General features: G+C 52.4%; 1 protein-coding gene across 1 annotated transcript in view; it reads left to right on the top strand.

Annotated features, from left to right (window-relative positions):
• ACER3 (alkaline ceramidase 3) overlaps positions 1–22,514 on the top strand; it is a 34,381-nt gene that overhangs the window by 7,445 nt on the left and 4,422 nt on the right. The window contains exons 2-7 of the mRNA XM_038761803.1: positions 8,819–8,929; positions 9,840–9,892; positions 15,630–15,682; positions 19,358–19,439; positions 19,785–19,820; positions 21,928–21,986. Of these exons, the coding sequence (XP_038617731.1) occupies positions 8,819–8,929; positions 9,840–9,892; positions 15,630–15,682; positions 19,358–19,439; positions 19,785–19,820; positions 21,928–21,986 (394 nt within the window). The remainder of the gene's footprint in view (positions 1–8,818; positions 8,930–9,839; positions 9,893–15,629; positions 15,683–19,357; positions 19,440–19,784; positions 19,821–21,927; positions 21,987–22,514) is intronic.

The raw sequence follows: 22,514 nt of genomic DNA, 5'->3' as shown, positions 1-22,514 counted from the left end.
CCATGTGGGACATGGACTGCGTCCAACCTGACTAGCTTGTGTCTGCCCCAGTGCTCAGTACAGTGCCTGGCATATAGTAAGTGCTTAATATTCATTCATTCAATCGTATTTATTGAGTGCTTCCTGTGTGCAGAGCGCTGTACTAAGTGCTTAGGAAGTACAAGTTGCAACATATAGAGACAGTCCCTACCCAACAGCGGGCTCACAGTCTAGAAGGGGGAGGCAGATGACAAAACATATTAACAAAATAAAATAAATAGAATAGTAAATATTTACAAGTAAAATAAATACAGTAATAAATCTGTACAAACATATATACAGGTGCTATGGGGAGGGGAAGGAGGTAGGGTGGGGGGGATGGAGAGGGAGAGAGGAATACAGTCCTGTTACCCCCTGTAAAAAAAAAAAAAGTCCCCAATGATTCAGGACCCCCTTAACTTATATGCTTATGTGCTTAACTTGCTTAACTTGCCCAAGCCATACAGCAGACCAAAGGCAGAGCCGGGCCAGGAAACTGGCTCCCTTGACTCCCTCTGGATCACGCCACTGCCTTGCACAGGAGTGAGCGTCATTAGCTTTTATGCCAGCCCGTGGTTCCGGGACATTTCCTCCTCCTGTAACTGGAAATTGTGTGTGTGTGTGTGTGTCTGGCTCTTGCTAAATTATCAGCTCCCCGAGAGCAGGAATCCTTTCCCCTGTCTAGCACACTCTCCTCAGCACCCTGCACCCCTCGGCACCCAGGCAGTGCTCTTGATGGAGGAGGTAGTAACTGTTGCGTTCGCCTTCCCCTCTCTCCCCAACCCTGAGGTTGTGTTCCGTGCTCCCCTCCCCATAACCGGGGGCTTTGCGGGACTCCCCACTCCCCAGGGTGATCCCTGAGGGCAGATAGGACGCGCCCACGGCCACAGACGGGTCCCAGGGCCACTGATGCCACTTCCCGGCGTTCCAGCCTCTCCCCCGTCTCCTCAGCTCCACTCGGAAGCCGCCAACGGGCTCCCCCCTCCTCACCCCCTGGACCTGACAGTTCGCTGAGACGATTGCAGTCAGTGCTTTTCCTCCTCCCCAGTGGACTTTCTGACAACTCCTTCCTGTCGATACCCTGCCATGGTGGGCTTCCCGTTCAGTCTTCAGAACATTGACTTGTGGCCTTCACGCCCATCTCCCTCCGGAGGCAGAGAGAGCCCCCTTTCTCCCTCCAGGCCCCGCTCCCGAATCCCGATCTGAAACTATGCACTGGATCAGCTCTTGGGATCCCCCGGCACGAAGCCAACCTACCCTGGAGCGGTGGGATTGCAGGGGGCTTTGAAGATCGTCAGTGGAAATTCTCGTGCTCCGGCTGGCAAGCACTATCTGCTTAATCCTGCCCACCTCCTGTCGTCGGTCCCTGCGGCCTCCTATGCCTCTCGGCCGCTGTCATTCACTGGTTGCCTTTTTCATGGGTGTCGTGTCCCCGGGGTGAGGCTCCAGACCAAACCGCAGCGCTCTCCACCCTGCTCCATGGCTGCGACACCCGCCCATTCATTCATTCATTCAATCATATTTGTTGAGCACTTGCTGTGCGCAAAACACTGTACTAAGCGCTTGGGTGAGTACAGTATAACAATGGACAAATTCCCCGCTCACAATGAGGTTACAGTCCAGAGGTGGGGGAGACAGACATTAGTGTGAATCAATCGATAAATAAATTACAGATACGAACATAAGTGCTGCGGGGCTGGGAGGGGGGATGAATAAAGGGGAGCAAGTCAGGGTGATGTAGAAGGGAGTGGGAGAAGAGGACAGGAGGGTGCAGGGAAGGCCTCTTGGGAGAAATGTGCCTTCATTAAGGCTTTGAAGGTCGGGAGAGTCATTGTTGGATATGGGGGGTGGGCGTTCCAGGCCAGAGGCAGGACTTGGGCCAGTGGTTGGTGTTGAGATAGATGAAATCGAGGTGCAGTGAGTAGATTGGCGTTAGAGGAGCAAAGTGCACAGGCTGGGCTGTAGTAGGAGAGCAGCAAAGTGAGATGGGACTGGGCAAGGTGATTGAGTGCTTTAAAACCTACGGGAAGAAGTTCTGTGTGATAATAATAATAATGATGGCATTTATTAAGCGCTTACTATGTGCAAAGTACCGTTCTAAGCGCTGGGGAGGTTACAAAGTGATCCGGAGGGGCTCACAGTCTTAATCCCCATTTTCCAGATGAGGGAACTGAGGCCCAGAGAAGTGAAGTGACTTGCCCACAGTCACACAGCTGACAACTGGCGGAGCCGGGATTTGAACCCCTGACCTCTGACTCCAAAGCCCGCGCTCTTTCCACTGAACCACGGTGCTTCTCATGCTGCAGAGGTGGATGGGCAACCACTGGAAGTTCTTGAGGAGGGGGGAAGCCTGGCCTGAATGTTTTTGTAGGAAAATGTTCCAGGCAGGAGACTGAAGTCTGGACTGGAGTGGAGAGAGACAAGAGACAGGAGACAGGGAGGTCAGCAAGGAGGCTTATACAGGTGGGATAAGATAAGTGGTTGGCCCATTGTGGATCCCAGATAAGCACCCAATAGTGAGGGCATATCTACAGCCTCAGCAGGAAGAGTCATCCACACCTTGTTGCCAAAGCCTGGGTGGCCCTGCCCCTTGAGACCTGTAGAGTTGCCCTGAGGGTCCCCAAGATCTCTGCTGCTCTCCTCCTCCTCCCTGCATGGCGAGCACTGCCACCTTTTAGACTGTGAGCCCACTGTTGGGTAGGGACTGTCTCTATATGTTGCCAATTTGTACTTCCCAAGCGCTTAGTACAGTGCTGTGCACATAGTAAGCGCTCAATAAATACGATTGATTGATTGATTAGGTGCCTCTTGCAAGCACAGCGTTGGTGCTAGGTGCTCAGGAACATATAGCAGATGTCCAAGTTGCAGAGCTCGGCCTCAGTAATAATAATTGTGGCATTTTTAAAGGACTTACCAGGTGTCAAGCACTGTACTAAGCGCTGGGGGTAGCTACAAGGTAATCAGGTCCCACATAGGGCAAACAGCCGGAGTATTGAATCCCCATTTTGCAGATGAGTGAACCGAGGCACAGAGAAGGGAAGTGACTTGCCCAAGGTCACCCAGCTGCCGAGTGGCAGAGCTGGGATTGGAAGAGAGGTCCTTCCGACTCCTAGGTCTGGGCTCTTTCCACTAAGCCACGCTGCTTCTCAGGTGCTCACAGTCTAATGGGGGAGACCAGAGGTACGAATAGAGCAGTACGGAAGAGTTAAGAGAGAGGGAATAAATAAAAATGGCTCCGTTGATCACTAGCAGATGATCTGGAGGGCTCAGGCAGGTAGTGGGCGGCTCCACTGCCGAAACGCTTTCATCTGCTCCCGTCCACTCCGCTCGGGGTGAAGTCAGGTGATGGCCTCTTTGACGCTCAGCTGTGTGGCCTCCGCTGGGCGCGACTGAGACGGATCAGTGTAGAAAGTCTGCGTGTCGCCCGGGCGCGGGATTCCCAATCCGGGTTCCCTGTGGCAGTGGGCACCGGAGCCCCAGTGTCACAATGTTCTCATGCAGCCGTCGCCTGGGGCGGGAATACGCGTGCAGCCAAGGAGCAGGCGGTGATGCTGACCTCTGGAGCGCAGCAGTTTAGGGGAAAGGTTGCAGATTGGCACAATTTGGCGGGGGCTGATTCACAGCCCCAGGAGACGAGAAAGCCAGCCAAACGGTGAGGAATCGGCAGTGGGCCGCTGGTCTGATCAGCCCAGAATCGCCCAACGACTTTCTTTATATGAGAAAAGAAAGAGCGTTTTCTTCCAGCAGAACAAAACAGAGCAGCTTGTCACTGGACTGGGCAGGGGTGGGCTTACCTCCTCTCATGCCCCCTCTCCCACCCCCCTCTCCCGCTGTCCCATCCCTCGCTCTTCCCCGAGAGCCCCCGACCCACCACTTGAACCTCCTCCTCCTCATCATCAATCGTATTTATTGAGCGCTTACTGTGTGCAGAGCACTGTACTAAGCGCTTGGGAAGTCCAAGTTGGCAACATATAGAGACGGTCCCCACCCAACAGCCGGCTCACAGTCTAGAAGGGGGAGACAGACAACAAAACAAAACATATTAACAAAATAACAGGGAAGGAGTACTGGGAACAGCAGCTGAGAAACTCGCCTCTAAGCTAGTTTGTGGTGTAAAGAGTGCCACAAAAATAAACGCATAGATCAATACATAAACATCTGAAGAAATCAAGCAAAGAGTAGTGGAGTGATGAATAAATATCCAGGTAGATTCATTCATTCAATCGTATTTATTGAGCACTTACTGTGTGCAGAGCACTGTACTAAGTGCTTGGCAAGTACAAGTCGGCAACATATGGAGACGGGCCCTACACAACAATGGGCTCACGGTCTAGAAGGGGGAGACAGGTAACAAAACAGACTATGTAGACAGGTGTCAAAATGGTCAGAACAAATAGAATCAAAGCTATATGCACATATGTAGATAGATTAAAAAAAAGCACCCAGTTCTGCTGACTGTTTGCTGCGTGATCTTGGGCAAGTCACTTCTTGTATTTCAGTTCTCCTGTACTCCCTCCTGCTTAGACTGTGAGCCCCAGGCGGGACAGGCACTGTGTCCAACCTGACTGACTTGTATCTACCCCGACGCTTAGATTGGTGCTTTGATGCTTAGTAAGCTCTTAACAAAATACCATAAAACAAAGAAACCTCCCCCTGTCACGGGGGTTGTCCGATGGGGCTTTTCCCCGTGATCCTGGCAGCCTCTTTCCAGCTGAGGATCTAGCCCTCTCCTCGTGAATTATAAACCCAGTTCGTGGTGAGTTGTCTAAACTCCGACAACACCGGGCGGTGGCACCTCACGGACCAGCCTCTCGGCCCGCGGAGATCTGGCTACCGGAGCGAAGCGTCCAGCGGCGATCAGCCCCCTCCCACTTCCGACCGGATCCCCCGAAGCGGTTTAGGACCGGTGAACTGGCCCCCTTCGCGGCGGACGTTCTAGTCCCTGGGGAGTGTTTGAGCCGAGGGACCCGCACGGAGGACGGAAACTAGAGTGACTCATCAGGAACCGAGCGAGTGCTTCCTTCGATAGTACCGGCCACAGCAAAGGCCTCAGCCGGAGCCACGGGTCGCCGGCTCCCCGTGGTCGGGCCGAGCAAGGGAGAAGGAGGGAGCCAGGGGGCCTGGACAGGATGCCAAGAGGGGCAGGCGTGTGGCCCCTGTTAATGGCCTGGCTGCTGACCGCTCACCATTAGGAGCTGGCAAAGGGCCTTCCTTTCCAATTCACCCAGACTGATTCGTTCTCAGGCTGCTCCCCAGGCCCCCGACTATCTAAATGCCAAAGGACCCAGGCCGCTTGGCCTCTAAAGGCCTTGGCTTGCCCGAATCTGAATTGGCATCATTGTCCATCAGAGTGACCCAGGGTGGGCTACTGGACTGCGGAGGGGAGGGGCGATGACAGTCAAGACGGTGTGGATGGCTCAATGCAGGCCGTCCCCATTGCTGCCAACCCAACTGTGGTACACTGTGGTGGTCGGGCTGACCTTTCCCCTCCTCGCCACCCGTCTCTGAGCAGTGCAGGTCACCCATCTGTCCGGGACCGGGAGAGGTGCCCAGCTATATTTCACGGGCGCAAGTTTGTGAAATGCTCTCTCGATGGCGCGCCCGCTCACGATGCCACTCTGCTAGCATCCAGGAAGACTTCATGGTAGCCACATGCCTATGCTAGAGTGGAAGCTCCTTGCGGGTGGCAGACATGGCCTTCTGTACTTTCCAAGGTCTTACAGTCATGCATTCAGTAGGCACTCAGTGACATCACCCTGAACCACTGTCAGGGCATTTGAGAGGTGCTCAGTAAGTACCACGATCACGGTGTTCAGAAGGCGCTGAAGTAGCAAGGTGAGACTTCTGTCCTGGAGATCAGTTTTATGTCTTCAAGTTTAGCAGGTCTCATAGAAAAAAACCAGCCTCTAGGTGCCCTTTTTGGTGCCCAACCTAGGGCCCTTTTTGGTGCCCACCCCAGGGCCCATCGTGGGCCCACTGGTTCAGCCCTGAATTTCGTCCCCTTCCACACCTGCAGCCGCCTCCACCCTTGCAGCCTCCGACTCCTCTCCCTGTAGTTGGTTCCCGCGCACAAACTGAGGTTACGGTTGGTCTTACCTTGGGGCTGACCAACCAGGGCCGGAGGGTGATTGGGACGGTGCCTAACTCCCTCTTAGTCCAGCCCTGGGCCCCAGGAGGTTCAATTGGCAGAGTCTTCTTCAATGGGAGCTACTTAGAAATGAGGAAAGAGGGGGAGGGGATGGACTCAACATGTAAGTTTCCACTGGTAACTTCCCTCCCCAGCCACCCCACCAGAAATCCTCTCCTTCCCCCACCTTCCTGACCTCTTCCTTAGGAAGGCTCTCAAACAAAAGGGAAATGAAAATACCAGCCCCTTGCCTGGGGCCTGAGACCTAGAGCAATCCAAGAGCTGGGAGGCCCCTCCGGTTGCTGGAGTGGGCATGTTGGCTCTCTTCGCCCCTTTCATTCCCAGGACAACTCAGACCAAGCCAGCCAAGGAAACCACTGTGGAGCTGGCACAATATCCAGCTCCCAAAAGCTCACAGTCTGAGTCGGAGGGAGTAGGATTTAATCCCCATTTTGCAGATGAGGAAACTGAAGCACAGAGAAGTTCGGTGACTTTCCCAAGGTCACACGGCAGACATGCGGCAGAGCCAGGATTAGGACCCAGGTCTTCTGACTCCTAGGCCTGTGCTTTTTCTATTTGGCCCCACTGCACACAGGTGGCTAGTACAGTGCTCCGCAGGCAGGTGGCATTTAGGACAGTGGTTTACCTGAGGGCTGGTCAGCTGGGAGTTCGTATGCCAGGCCGTCTGAAGTGTTTTCTGTAAGGTAGAGTGTCAGCGTTGGGGACTGAGAGTAAAGTGTGGCCCCATGGTCTCTCAGGAAGTCCTCCCTGCCACGCCCGGAGATGGCATCTCTTGGAATTGAGCCATTGCATCCTCCCCCTAATGGGCCCTGGCTGCTGCTTTGTGGATGCTGTCTGCCCGGGGTGGGGGTGGGCACGGAGGTGAGGGCTACCGTGGGCAGGCGGGCAGGCCCCTGGGTGCCCTTTTTCTGGAAGGAAATTGGCCACTCCTAAGTAACCGGCTGCCAAAGGGCCTGGACAAGCCCTAGAGCGGTAATGCCGAATTAAAGCCCTGGAGGGAATTCTGGGATTTGGGAAGGGGAAGCTGGAGGGGAATCGGGGGACAACGGCTTTTATGGGAGCAGAGGAGCAGGAGTGGAGCCGGCAGGTCCCGTGGGAATGGTGGGGTGAGGGGGGAGCCTGGCTCAGAGGCATCTTCCTGCTGCCCCTCCCCTCCTCCCACCTCACCCCTCTTCTCTGTAAGCAGCTCTCTCCCAGTTTGGTCCAGTCAGATCACAGGGATGCCTTCCACCTTCCCTGGGGTCTTACCGGAAGGCCCGGCCCCTGAAATTGTCACCTGGGAGTTCGGGCTCAGTCTCTCTGTCTGGAGGCAGGATTGAGCTGGAATTTGGACAAGTGAAAGTGACGTTCAGTTACGGCTCTGAATTCCCAGGGGCTTATCAGCAGCGGTCGAGGAGCCATGGATAGAGGATAGTTGGCTCGGATATAATAGGCTTGGATGGAATTGACTCGGCCGTGGTCCCTGCCCTACCCAGGGCTCCCCGTCCAAGAGGGAGAGAGAGCCGGGATCCTATCCCCATTTAACAGTTGAGGAAATCGAGGCCCAATAGGTTGTGACCTGTCCAGGGTCACATAAGAAAGCTAGAATTTGAACCCAGGCCTCCTGTCCTGCCCCACTATGGTCCTCGAGCTACACTGTGAGCTCATTGTGGACAGGGATTGTCTCTCTCTATTGCTGTATTGTACTTCCCCAAGTGCTTAGTACAGTGCTCTGCACACAGTAAGAGCTCAGTAAATACGGGTGACTGAATGAGAATGGTAATTGCGGCGACGTAGTCTTGGTCCTGCTCATTGGCGTCTTGGATGAGACGTGTTGGATGGTCTGTGCTGGGTCACTCCGGGAGAGTCAGGGAATTGCATGGTCCCTGCTGGGTCACTGGGGGAGAGTCGGGGATGGGAAGGGGAGAGTCAGGGGAGTGGAATGGTTGGACCGTGCCGGAGAGTCAGGGATGGAGAGGGGTTAGTCTAAGTGTTGGATGGTCTATGCCGGTCTCTGAGGGAGAGTTGGGAGATGGAGAGGGGAAAATCTGGGATGCTGCCGGGTCCATGCTGGATCACTTGGGGATAGTTAGGGGGATGGAGAGGGGAGAGTCAGGGGTGTGGGATGCTTCGTGCTGGGACACGGTGGGGAACGGCAGGCTTGGAGAGGGCAGAGTCAGGGATGTTGGACAGTCCGTCCCCAACCACAAAGGCAATTTTGGTACTTGTCATTTTGGTAACTGTTAAGCATTTACTTAGTGCCTAGCACTGGGGTAGATAAAAGTTAATCATATTGAACACAATTCCTGTCCCACACAGTCTAAGTCGGAGGGAGTGGGATTTAATCCCCCTTTTAAAGATGGGGTAACTGAGGTACAGAGAAGTTAAATGACTTGCCTGCAGTGAACAAGTGGTGGACCCTAGATGAGAACCCGGGTCCTGTGTCTCTCAGGCCCGGTCTCTTTTCACCCAGCCCTGCTGCCTCCCGGGCGATCCGGACCTTCAGTCTGTCTCCCCAGCGAGGGTTGGAAGTGGGTGGACAGAGAGCAGAGTTTCGACCCCGCCTGGGTGTCTCCTCCCAACTGCAGTGTTGATGCCTCGATGGAGGCCCTGGGCGGGGTTGACCCAGCTGGGCTGGCTCTGGTCTAAACTTGTCTTTGGTTTCTCCCCCAGGGAACACTGTGAGCAACTTAATCATGATCCTCCCGCCCCTGTACGGAGTCGTCCAGACCTTCAACGATGGCCTCGAGAAGCGCTACTTAGCAGCCTACTTAGGTGTCACAGGTACGTGGAGGTGGGTGGCCACCGGGCTGTTGGTGGTGTTTATCATTTGTAATACCCTGTGCTGGGAAAAACTGCACAATTCGATGTGGTCTTTGGCCCTCAAGTGGTTTGGTCAATCAGTCCATTGAATTTATTGAGCACTTACTGTGTGCAGAGCACTGTACTAAGCGCTTGGGAGAATACGGTATGGCAATAAAGTTATATTCCCTGCCCACAGTGAGCGTACGGTCTAGAGGGGGAGATAGACATTAAGGTAAATAAATAAATTACAGATATGTACATAAGTGCTGTGGCTGGAAGTGGGGGATAAATAAAGGGAGCAAGTCAGGATAACACAGAAGGGAGTAGGGAGGGGGTCTGGTGGAAAAAGATACTTTTGGAAGGCTGAAATCCTCTAAGTAAAAAAAGAACACGAGATAAAGCTTTCGGTCCAGTGGCGGAGGTGACCCGGAAAGGCCGCGGAGGCCCAGAGCCCAGGCCATCCGGAGTCTTTGGTCATCTGTGGTCTTTGGTCATTTTTAGACTGTGAGCCCACTGTTGGGTAGGGACTGTCTCTATGTGATGCCAATTTGTACTTCCCAAGCGCTTAGTACAGTGCTCTGCACATAGTAAGCGCTCAATAAATACGATTGATTGATTGATTGATTGATCTGTGGGGTTCGGGATACCCAAGGGGAGGCCACAGCAAAGATGGGTGGGGGCCACAGGGAGGGAAGAGGGGTGCTTCCTCCTCACAGGCGGCTGTTCTGCCAGGGGCGCGGGCCCAGGGGTGGTCTCTGCACAGTTGGACTGGACGGTCAGGGCCTGGGGTGGTCTTTTCAAAGACGGGTTGGGCGATCAGGGCCTGGGGTGGTCCTCTCCCCCTCTCCCTCATCTCTCCTGTCTCTGACTGGTCTTGTCTCTATTTCAGTGGTGGGCCTGGGATCCTGGTGCTTCCACATGACTCTGCAGTACGAGATGCAGGTCAGTACCCTCTGTTGCCCCGGAGATGCATTGGTGCCCGGGTGATGAGAAGAAGTGGCCTGGGAGTTAGAAGGACCTGTGTTCTAATCCTGGCTCCCCCACTTTGCTGTGTGATCTTGGCAGGTCATTTCACTTCTTTTTGCCTTAGTTATCTCATATGTAAAGTAGCTGTTACGTTACTTTATAAGTTCATGAGCCCTATGTGGGACAGGGGCTATGTTCACCCCAGTGATCTTGTATCTACCCCAGCGCTTAGAACAGTGTCTGGCACATAGTAAGCGTTTAACAAATACCATTATTATTATTGTTGTTATTAGACCATCCTGACCCAGGAGAGGTCACTCTTAGAGGGGAGCTTGCTGGTCAGCCCTGGGCAGCTGTGGGAGTTGGCATCCAGCTGGTTTAGGAGAAGTGAGCAGCGGGTTAGCAAATGGGGGAGTGGGTGAGGGTCATCCAGTGCTCGGAGACAAAGCCGGTCATTCTGTCATCCTGTGTCCTAGGCAATCCCGTGACCCTCGTTTGCTCCTCTTTCTACCTCATTTGTCTACGTCCCCGAGGGCCTGTGACCTGCTCCCACCTGAGGGGCAGCCCCAGCATTGCACCAGGGCCTCATTAGCAGCAGCATGACTGAGTGGAAAGAGCATGGGCCTGGGCGCTAGAGACTTGGGTTCCAATCTTGGCTTGCCACTTGCTTGCACCCGCACCCTCCGGTCCTCTGCCGCCGCTAACCTCCTCAATGTACCTTGTTCTCGCCCGTCCCGCCGTCGACCCCAGGCCCACGTCATCCCCCTGGCCTGGAATGCTCTCCCTCCGCACATCCACCAAACTAGCTCTCTTCCTCCCTTCAAAGCCCTACTGAGAGCTCGCCTCCTCCAGGAGCCCTTCCCAGACTGAGCCCCCTTTTTCCTCTCCTCCTCCCCTTCCCCTCAGGCTTACCTCCTTCTCCTCCCCACAACACCTGTATATATGTTTGTACAGATTTATCACTCTATTTATTTTACTTGTACATATTTACTCTTCTATTTATTTTGTTAATGATGTGCATTTAGCTTTAATTCTATTTGTTCTGACGACTTGACACCTGTTTTGTTTTGTTGTCTGTCTCCCCCTTCTAGACTGTGAGCCCATTGTTGGGTAGGGACCGTCTGTATATGTTGCCAACTTGTACTTCCCAAGCACTTAGTCCAGTGCTCTGCACACAGTAAGCGCTCAATAAATATGATTGAATGAATGAATGAATGCCTGCTGTATAGCCTGGGGCAAGTTACTTCACTCCTCTGGGCCTCATTCATTCAATCGTATTTATTGAGCGCTTACTGTGTGCAGAGCACTGTACTAAGCGCTTGGGAAGTACAAGTTGGCAACATATAGAGACGGTCCCTACCCAACAGCGGGCTCACAGTCTAGAAGACCTCAGTTTCCTCAACAGCAAAATAAGAATTCAATACCTCCTACATAGACTGGGAGCCCCAAGTAGGTCAGAGACTGTGTCCCACCTGATTAACTTGTATTTACCCTAGCACTTCAAACAATACTTGACAAGTAGTAAATTGTCAACAAATACCATAAACAAATATATACGTCTGCTGCCAAGTTGCCTGATTCATCCTGTTTTGCCCCCACAACAGCCCCGGAAGGCCAGAGGCAGCTAATTGTTCTCCCCATTTTGCAGAGGGGGAAACTGAGACTCAGAGAGGTTCAGTGACTTGCCCGAAGATGCACACCTGAGTTCTCCTAATTTCCATTCTCAGGCTGCCGCCTTTCAGTGACCCAACGTGAGCCATCCAACCCCCCTGACTCTCCCCTCTTCATCCCTGACTCTCCCCCAGTGACCCAACAAAGACCATCCCACACCCCTGACTCTCCCCTCTCCGTTCCTGACTCTCCCCCAGTGACCCATCCTACTTGTCTTCTGCTTGTCTATGGGTCTGTGTAAACCCCTCATAAATCTATACCCATTTCCCCCTGCACATCTTCCTGCGGGAACACATTTCCCTGCGCCCCCCGAGCCCCCAAAGAGAAGAAATGCTCATTCGTTTGGGAGGCTGAGGTTTCCAGGTGCGGGGCTCGGAGGAGGGAACATTTTTGAACCACACAGCAGTTGCTTTGCAATTGTTCAAGAAGATGTTTGGTCAATTTTGGGGGAGAGGGTGATGCTTCCAGCTACTGGCCCTGCCGCCTGAACAGTCGGAAACAAGTTGGACTATTTGAGCAATTGGTTTTTTGCAAGCGCGTTAGTTTCCCTTTCGTTAATTGGGCACCGGCCCCCGTCTACCCCCGGTTTCCCCTGGCCCTGCGAGGTTGATGCTTCACCTCCTCCAGGGCTGCCCACTGCCAATCTATCCCGTGGATCAGCTGCCCCCGGCCTCCCTCCCCTCAAGGATCGAGAATCGTTTTCAGTGGGGAGCCTGAAGCCAGAGCCCATGGGCAGCTTGGGTGCATAGGGCCGGCCGGGAATTCCGGCCACCCTGTACTGGCACTGCCACGCAGAATGTCTCCCACCCGCTCCCTCTTGCTCACCGTGACTACAGAGTAATGGGAAGCAGTGTGGTGTAGTGGAAAGGACATGGACCTGTAGAGTCAGAGGACCTGCATTCTAATGCCGGCTCCACCACTTTTGCTTCCTGTGTGCCCTTGGGCAAGTCACTTAACTTCTCTCTGCCTCAGTTTCCTCATCTGTCAAATAGGGATTAAATATCCGTTCTCCCGCCTACTTAAACCGTGAACCCCATCTGGGACAGGGAATGTGTCTGACCTGAGTAATATGCATCTGCCCCAGAGCTTAGTACAGTGCTTGGCACATAGTAAGTGCTTAACAAATGCCACTAAATTAAAAAAAAGCTATTCGAGGTCAGGAAGCAGGTCTAACTCACTTGGTTCTACGTGTGTGTGTGTGTGTGTTTTTCTTTTAATGGTATTTGTTAAGCACTTATTCTTAATGATTAATGGGGATTAAGACTGTGAGCCCCCCGTGGGACAACCTGATCACCTTGTAACCTCCCCAGCGCTTAGAACAGTGCTTTGCACGTAGTAAACGCTTAATAAATGCCATTATAATTATAATTCTTATTATTATTGAGCTAGGCACTACACTAAGTGTTGGGGTAGGTAAGAGATAATCAGGTTGGGCACAGTCCACGTCCAACGTGGAGCTCACAGTCTTCCTCCCGATTTTACAGATGAGGTAACTGAGACAGAGAAGCGAAGCGACTTGCCCAGGATCACACAGCAGACAAGTGGCAGAGCTGGGATCAGAATCCAGGTGGTTCCAGGCTCCTGCTCCATCCACTAGGCCGCTTTCCTTTGCGGCCCCGGGCACCTAGTCTTGTGCCCTGCTCACAGCAGGCACTCGATAAGTGTTCTCGCCCAGTGGATCAGTCCCATGGAGTTCACCACGGCCGAATGGCTCAGGCCTCCAGGCCCTCTCCCAGCTGACTCTCGCCAGCTCCCGGCGGACCCTGGGCTCTTGGCGGAAATCATTCTGACCCCCAAACCACCCTGAATCCCAAGGGCGGGCAGGGAGCGGAGACCTGGAAACTGTCAGAGGCTGGTGGAGCCTCACTGGGTGACAGCGGACTGGCACCCTTCCCTTTGGCCGGGGAGGGATAAGCGGAGAGCCCGGCTCTGGTTGGAGACCCTCTCTCCCCCCCCGCCATGCACCCAGTTCTTTCTCCCTCCCCTCTTCAAGCTTTTCCCTGAGCTGGGGATGTTGAGACTTTTAACGTTTAAAATTTACTCCAGTGCTTAGCATGGTGGTTGACACAGATTAAGCACTGAATAAATACCGTTTGGTTTTTATTATGAACTCGGTCAATTCCATTCTGGGAACGGCTTAGTGGATATCACGGAGGACTGACGGTCGGCCCTGGAGTTTTAATAATAGTAATTTTGGTGGTAGTTAAGCAGTCACTAAGTGCCAAGTACTGTACTGAGCGGTGGGGTCAGACACAGTCCTGTCCCAAATGGGGCTTGCATCTAAGAAGGTGGGAGAACGGGTATCGAATCTCCATTTTTTCGTACGAGGAAACTAAGGAAAGTTAAATGACTTGCTCAGGTTCATTCATTCATTCAGTCGTATTTATTGAGCACTTACTGTGTGCAGAGCACCGTACTAAGCGCTTGGGAAGTACAAGTTGGCAACATATAGAGACAGTCCCTACCCAACAACGGGCTCACAGCCTAGAAGGAGGAGACAGACAACAAAACAAAACATGTGGACAGGTGTCAAAGTCGTCAGAACAAATAGAATTAAAGCTATATGCACAGAATAAATAGAATAGTAAATATGTACAAGTAAAATAGAGTAATAAGTCTGTACAAATATCTATACAAGTGCTGTGGAAAGGGGAAGGAGGGGTGGGGGGAATGGGGAGGAGGAGAGGCAAAAGGGGGCTCAGTCTGGGAAGGCCTCTTGGAGGAGGCGAGCTCTCAGTAGGGCTTTGAAGGGAGGAAGAGAGCTAGCTTGGTGGCTGTGCAGAGGGAGGGCATTCCAGGCCAGGGGGAGGACGTGGGCCGGGGGTCGACGGCGGGACGGGCGAGAACGAGGTACAGTGAGGAGGTTAGCGACAGAGGAGTGGAGGGTGCGGGCTGGGCTGGAGAAGGAGAGAAGGGAGGTGAGGTAGGAGGGGGTGAGGTGATGGACAGCCTTGAAGCCCAGGGTGAGGAGTTTCTGCCTGATACGTAGGTTGACTGGTAGCCAAGGGAGATTTTTGAGGAGGGGAGTAACATGCCCAGAGCGTTTCTGCACAAAGATGATCTGGGCAGCAGCGTGAAGTATAGACTGAAGTGGGGAGAGACAGGAGGATGGGAGATCAGAGAGGAGGCTGATGCAGCAATACAGTTGGGATAGGATGAGAGATTGAACCAGCGAGGTAGCGGTTTGGATGGAGAGGAAAGGGCGGATCTTGGCGATGTTGCGGAGGTGAGACCGGCAGGATTTGGTGACGGATTGGATGTGAGGGGTGAGTGAGAGAGCAGAGTCGAGGATCACACCAAGGTTACAGGCTTGTGAGAGAGGAAGGATGGTAGTGCCGTCCACAGTGACAGGGAGGGCAGGGTTTGGGAGGGAAGATAGGAGTTCAGTCTTGGACATATTGAGTTCACCCAGCAGACAAGTGGTGGAGCTGGGATTAGAACCCAGATCCCCCGACTCCTAATCCAGTGCTCTTTCCACTGGGCCTCGCCACTTCACAATTGTTTTGGCAGTTGTGGGGCTAATCAGCAGCTGGACACCTACTCTCACTGGGACCAACCTACTGGGCTGATTCTGAATCCAGGTTCGAAGTCAACTCAGCCCAGGCTTGGAGTCGGAGGATCTGGGTTCTAATCCCAGCTCTGTCAGTTACCTGTTGTGTCACCTGGGGCAAGTCACTTTGCTTCTCTGTGCCTCAGTTTCATCATTTGTAAGACGGAGATGCAGTCCCCGTTCTCCCTCTTACTTAGAATGTGAGCCCCATGTAGGACAGGGACTGTGTCTGATCTGACTTAATTTACATTTACCCGGTGCTTGGAACATTGCTCGACACTTAAGCGCTTAACAAATGTAATAGTAGTAGTAATAACAAGGTTAAAGAGCTTGGGGGGTTGTGGCTTAGAGCCCCTAATGTGCCCCTTCTCCCGGCCCCACCTGTCACCTGCCAATCTAGGGTTGGGCGGGGAGATGGGATTTTCCTCGACCACAGGCATGGGCCCTTGGAGTCTTGCGTTCAAAGTTTGCCACCATCCTCTGCCTTTTTAGCTCTTGGACGAACTGCCCATGATCTACAGCTGCTGCGTCTTCGTCTACTGCATGTGAGTACCGCTCCCTTCCCACCGGCCTACCTGATTAGCCACTGATTCCTGCCTCAAAGAGTCCATAGCTACAGCGGATTCGCCCATTCATTCATTCATTCATCCATCCATTCATTCAATCGTATTTATTGAGCGCTTTCTGTGTGCAGAGCACTGGACTAAGAGCTTGGGAAGTACAAGTTGGCAACGTATAGAGACGGTCCCTACCCAACAGTGGGCTCACAGTCTACAAGGGGGAGACAGAGAACAAAACAGCATATTAGCAAAATAAAATAATTTGAATAAATCTGTACAAGTAAAATAGAGTAATAAATACGTACAAACATATATACATATATACAGGTGCTGTGGGGAGGGGAAGGAGGTAAGCAGCGTGGCTCAGTGAAAAGAGCACGGGCTTTGGAGTCAGAGGTCATGGGTTCAAATTCCAGCTCCACCAGTTGTCAGCTGTGTGACTTTGGGCAAGTCACTCCACTTGTCTGTGCCTCAGTGACCTCATCTGTAAAATGGGGATTAAGACTGTGAGCCCCCCGTGGGGCAACCTGATCACCTTGTAACCTCCCCAGCGCTTAGAACAGTGCTTTGCACATAGTAAGCGCTTAATAAATGCCATTATTATTATTATTAAGGTGGGGGGGATGGGGAGAGGAAGGAGGGGGCTCAGTGTGGGAAGGCCTCCTGGAGGAGGTGAGCTCTCAGTAGGGCTTTGAAGGGAGGAAGAGAGCGAGCTTGGCGGATGGGCAGAGGGAGGGCATTCCAGGCTAGGGGGATGACGTGGGCTGGGGGTCGACGGCGGGACGGGTGAGAACGAGGCCTAACGGTGAGGAGGTTAGTGGCAGAGGAGCGGAGGGTGCGGGCTGGGCTGGAGAAGGAGAGAAGGGAGGTGAGGTAGGAGGGGGCGAGGGGATGGATGGACAGCCTTGAAGCCCAGGGTGAGGAGTCTTTGCCTGATGCGTCGGTTGATTGGTAGCCACTGGCGACTTTTGAGGAGATGCAATAGAGCAGGCCAGGGAGAGGGCCGTGCGGCCTGGCTCTGCCTCCCTGGGAGCTGGTTGGCTGGTTTTCAAACCCGTCCCCAGCCGGAAGAGGGCGTTGTGGGCCAAGGTAATCTTTTAATGGTATTTGTTAAGCGCTTACTACGTCCCAGGCACCGTACTAAGCGCTAGGGTTGATACAAGCCGGTCAGGTTGGACGCGGTCCCTGTCCCATATGGGGCTCACAGTCTTAATCCCCATTTTACAGATGAGGCACAGAGAGTGCTTTGCACACAGGAAGTGCTCAATAATTATGGTATTTGGTAAGTGCTTACTATGTGCCAAGCACTGTTCTAAGCGCTGGGGTAGCTATAAGGTGATCAAGCGCTTAGTACAGTGCTCTGCACATAGTAAGCGCTCAATAAATACGATTGATTGGTCCCCCTCCTTCCTCTAAAACCCCCTCCTCTCCGTCCCTCCTACCTCTCCCCCTCCTCTCCCTGCCCACCCCACCGCCTTACCTCCTTCCCCTCCCCACAGCACCTGTATATATCTATATATGTTTGTACATATTTATTACTCTATTTTATTTGTACAGATTTATTCTATTTATTTTATTTTGTTAATATGTTTTGTTTTGTTGTTTGTCTCCCCCTTTTAGACTGTGAGCCCGCTGTTGGGTAGGGACCGTCTCTGTATGTTGCCAACTTGGACTTCCCAAGCGCTTAGTCCAGTGCTCTGCACATAGTAAGCGCTCAATAAATACGATTGAATGAATGAATCCCCCTCCTTCCTCTAAAACTCCCTCCTCCCCCTCCTTCCTCTAAAACTCCCTCCTCCCCCTCCCTCCCTCCTCTCCCCCTCCTCCCCCTTCCCATCCCTCCACCTTACCTTCTTCCCCTCCCCACAGCACCTGTATATATGGATATATGTTTGTACGTATTTATTACTCCATTTATTTATTTTATTTGTACAGATTTATTCTATTTATTTTATTTTGTTAATATGTTTTGTTTTTGTCGCCTGTCTCCCCCTTCTAGACTGTGAGCCCGCTGTTGGGTAGGGACCATCTCTATATGTTGCCAACTTGTACTTCCCAAGCGCTTAGTCCAGTGCTCTGCACACAGTAAGCGCTCAATAAATACGATTGAATGAATGAATGAATGAATGAATGAATCAGGTTGTCCCACATGAGGCTCACCGTCTCAACCCCCATTTTACAGATGAGGTCACTGAGGCCCAGAGAAGTGAAGTGACTTGCCCAGGGTCACACAGCAGACAAGTGGCAGAGGCGGGATTAGAACCCACGACCTCTGACTCCCAAGCCCGTTCTTCTCCACGAGGCCTTGCTGCTTCTGCTGAATACGATTGAATGAATGAATGCTACGACTTAACCAAGGTCACACAGCAGACAAGTGACGGAGCTTGGATTAGAACCCAGATCCTTCTGGCTCCAGGCCTGGGCTCTATCCACAAGGCCCTGCCGCTTCTCTAAACGTCGGTATTTGCTGAAGTTCTGGCCACTCTTGGCTTTTGGCTCCAGAGACGGCGAGCCTGCTCTGTCCACTCCCATTCATTCATTCATTCAGTCGTATTTATTGAGCTCTTAACTGTGTGCAGAGCACTGTACTGAGCGCTTGGGAAGTACAAGTTGGCTCCCAATTCTCCACCCAGTCCCCCGGAGAGATTTCTCTCCGCGTATTCTGACAGCAGGGAGCTGGGGCCAGGAAACTGGCTCCCCCGGGCACCTTGGGGGTTTGGGGAAGCTGAGTCTCAGAGTCTCCATATTATTCAGAGTTTTCTAGACTGTGAGCCCACTGTTGGGTAGGGACTGTCTCTATATGTTGCCAGCTTGTACTTCCCAAGCGCTTAGTACAGTGCTCTGCACACAGTAAGCGCTCAATAAATACGATTGATTGATTGATTGATTTTAAGGATTCTGCTTTGTTAGAAGCCCAAGTTCCAAGAAACTGGAATCTGGTTTCAAATTGAAGCAAAAAACCCCTGACCCGCCCACTAGCACAGCTCCTTCTAGGAATGGGTCAGATGTTGTGGCGTCCTTGGGAATTGTCAGTCTTATTTATAGTACCTGGGAGAGAACAATATAACATCACAGACGCATTCCCTGCTCATGACGGGCTTATAGTCTAGAGGGGGAGACAGACATTAATATAAGTAAATGAAATTATGGATATGTACATAAGTGCTGTGGGGCTGGGAGGGAGGATGAATAAAGGGAGCAAGTCAGGGTGATGCAGAGGGAGTGGGAAAAGAGGAAAGGAGGGCTTAGTCAGGGAAGGTCCCTTAGAGGAGAAGTTGGAACTCCAGGGCCTGGTGGTCTTGGCCACAAGCGAGGGGGGCTGATGGAAGGGACCCTTCCCCAGCTGTTAGACTGTGAGCCCACTGTTGGGTAGGGACTGTCTGTATGTGTTGCCAATTTGTACTTCCCAAGCGCTTAGTACAGTGCTCTGCACATAGTAAGCGCTCAATTAATACGATTGATTGATTGATTGGGCAGAAACCTCCCGAAATCCTGAGCTGGCGAGAACCCCAGGGCTCCCCATCCCCAGCTCCAAACGGTTTCAGGGCCAGCCGGCCGGCATCAACCTCCTTCAGATTTCAGCCCCGGGGGAGGTGGGCAGCAGTCCCAAAGCTGCCATCACCGACCTCCTTCAAGCCACTGTCCTCCCCTTGTCTCCAGGTACGAGTGTTTCAAGGTCAAGAATTCAGTCAATTACCCGCTGATCTTCCTGCTGGTCCTGTTCAGCTTGATAGTGACCGTGGTAAGTGCCGCTCCGGGCCGGAGCTGGAGATGGAGAGACGAGGCCGCGGCCTTGCTCCGGAGGATATCTGAGGGGGCGGATCTGGAACCCTCCGTCCAAGGCCCGACCTTTAGCTGGAATGTGAGGGAATGGGCGCCGGAGCCGGGGGCAGGGGAACAGGGAAGCTTTTTCCTCTGGACGTCATCCCGTGTCCTGTGGCCCCCAGCAGAGCTGTGGCAACTGTACGGCCCAGAGGGGCGGTGGAACCAAAGGGGCGTCTCAACCAGAGTTGGGGAAAGGGAGGAGGTTGGCTGGAGTCTTGGGAACTGGACTGGACTAACCTCTGTTCTTTTCACCTCTTTACAGGTCTACCTGAGATGGAAAGAGCCTGTATTTCACCAGGTAAGCCCCGGTCCCCCCTGGGAGATTAGACTCCCCCGTTGGTTGCCCCGATTTTCGCCGGTTCCCGGTGCTCTTGCGGTGTCTACACTGGCCGAGGGGCTAGGGAAGGGGAATAATAATAATAATGACGGAATTTGTTAAGTTTTTAGACTGTGAGCCCACTGTTGGGTAGGGACTGTCTCTATATGTTGCCAACTTGTACTTCCCAAGTGCTTAGTACAGTGCTCTGCACACAGTAAGCGCTCAATAAATACGATTGATTGATTAAGCGCTTACTATGTGCCAAGCACTGTTCTAAGCACTGGGGGGATACAAGGCAATCAAGGTTGTCCCACGTGGGGCTCACCATCTTCATCCCCGTTTTACAGATGAGGGAACTGAGGCACAGAGAAGTGAAGTGACTTGCCCAAAGTCACACGGCTGAGAAGTGGCAGAGTCGGGATTAGAACCCATGACCCCTGACTCCCAAGCCCGGGCTCTTTCCACTGAGCCACGCGAAAAGATCTGGGGTTTGACCATGTGGAAGGTGGGCCTCGGGGCGGGTGGGAAGAGCCCCGTTTTCCATGCGCTAGGATCCATGAAGGTGGCGGGCTCAGGAAGGGCCAACAAGGATAAGAGCTGGTGGCACAGGGCCAGGTGGAGATCCCCTTGCCTGGGGTCAGGACTGGACACATAATAATAATAATAATAAGAATAATAATAATAATAATAATAATAATAATAATATTAATAATAATAATGGCATTTATTAAGCGCTTACTATGTGCAAAGCACTGTTCTAAGCGCTGGCACATGCATTTGTAGATTGATAGAACCCTCTTGGGGCAGTGCACTGTAATAATAATAATGATGGCGTTTATTAAGCGCTTACTATGTGCAAAGCACTGTTCTAAGCGCTGGGGCGGTTACAAGGTGATCAGGTTGTCCCACGGGGGGCTCACAGTCTTCCACCCCATTTTACAGATGAGGTAACTGAGGCCCAGAGAAGTTATGTGATTTGCCCAAAGTCACACAGCTGGCAATTGGCGGAGCCGGGATTTGAACCCATGACCTCTGACTCCAAAGCCCGGGCTCTTTTCCACTGGGCCACGCTGCTCCTCTACTGCTTCTGGACTGGGAAGCAACGTGGCGTAGTGGAAAGAGCACAAGCCTGGGTTCTAATTCCGGCTCCACCACTTGCTGCAAGTGTCTTAACTTCTCTGTGCTTCAGTGCCCTCATTTGTAAAATGGGGATTAAATACTAGTCCTTCCTACCTTGACTGTGAGCCCCATGTGGGACAGGAACTGTGTCCAACCTGATTATCTTGTATTAGTTCAGTTCTTGGCACGTAGTAGGCGCTTAACAAATACCATCATCACTGTCAGTATTATTATTATTATTATTTTGCACTTGGAAAGTTCAGGTAAGCAAGCATTCCCTGCTCAGAAAGAACTGACTTTTAGACTGTGAGCCCACTCTTTTAGACTGTGAGCCCACTGTTGGGTAGGGACTGTCTCTATATGTTGCCAACTTGTACTTCCCAAGCGCTTAGTACAGTGCTCTGCACACAGTAAGCGCTCAATAAATACGATTGATTGATTGATTGAGACAGTAATGGGCGAGAAGGACCAACATTTTTACAAAGGATAATCAAAAGGAATAATTGAATGTACAACTGGAAAAATTCTGAGGATGGGCCCTCCCAAGCGCTGAGTACAGTGTTCTGCACACAGTGAGCGCTCAATAAAGTCCTTTGATTGATTGATTGATGGGCACGAGGAAGCAATGGGATGGGGATCAGAGCCAGTCTCCCCATTTCCCCTTCTCAGCTGCGGTCTGGGCTTTTGCTGCTTTGTCATCATCAGTCGTATTTATTGAGCGCTTACTGCGTGCAGAGCACTGTGCTAAGCGCGACTCCCGTCCACACCCCGGCCCTGGCTCCTCCCCAAAGTGCTCGGAGGACCGGGGCCTCGGAGGCCTATCAGACGCTTGGGTGAGGCGGAACTTGGGCCCTTCCCGGGAAACTGGAAAGAGCAAGTCTGACAGGAAAATGCCAGGTGGGGAGGGGAGGAGAAGAGTGAAGCCCGTCGAGGGTGCCAATGCTGTCCCTTCTCCCCTCTCCTGCAGGTCATGTACGGCGTGCTGGTCGCCAGCTTAGTGCTGCGCTCCGTCTACATCGTCACCTGGTAAGAACCGGCCGACTGGCGGGGCCTCACGGCCAGATGTGGAGAGCCTGATCCCACCGAGAGCCCGGCAGGCCGGTAGCCCGGCCGTCGGGCCGTAGGGCACTCTTCGGAAAACTTCCATCAATCAGTCAATCAATCAATCGTATTTATTGAGCGCTTACTGTGTGCAGAGCACTGTACTAAGCACTTGGGAAGTCCAAGTTGGCAACACGTAGAGACGGTCCCTACCCCACAGCGAGCTCACAGTCTAAAAGTCAGTTCTTTCTGAGCAGGGAATGCTTGCTTATCTGAACTTTCCAAGTGCAAAATAATAATAATAATACTGACAGTGATGATGGTATTTGTTAAGTGCCTACTATGTGCCAAGAACGGAACTAAGCAATACAAGATAATCAGGTTGGACACAGTTCCTGTCTAGGAGGGGGTGACAGAGAACAAAACCAAGCATATTAACAAAATAAAATAAATAGAATAGATATGGACAAATTAAATAGAGCAGTAAATACGTACAAACATATATACAGGTGC

Source organism: Tachyglossus aculeatus, chromosome 20 (genome assembly GCF_015852505.1).
Source record: "Tachyglossus aculeatus isolate mTacAcu1 chromosome 20, mTacAcu1.pri, whole genome shotgun sequence".
Taxonomy (NCBI): domain Eukaryota; kingdom Metazoa; phylum Chordata; class Mammalia; order Monotremata; family Tachyglossidae; genus Tachyglossus; species Tachyglossus aculeatus.
Note: the sequence above shows the minus strand (reverse complement) of the source record. Positions and strands in the feature narration are given on the sequence as shown.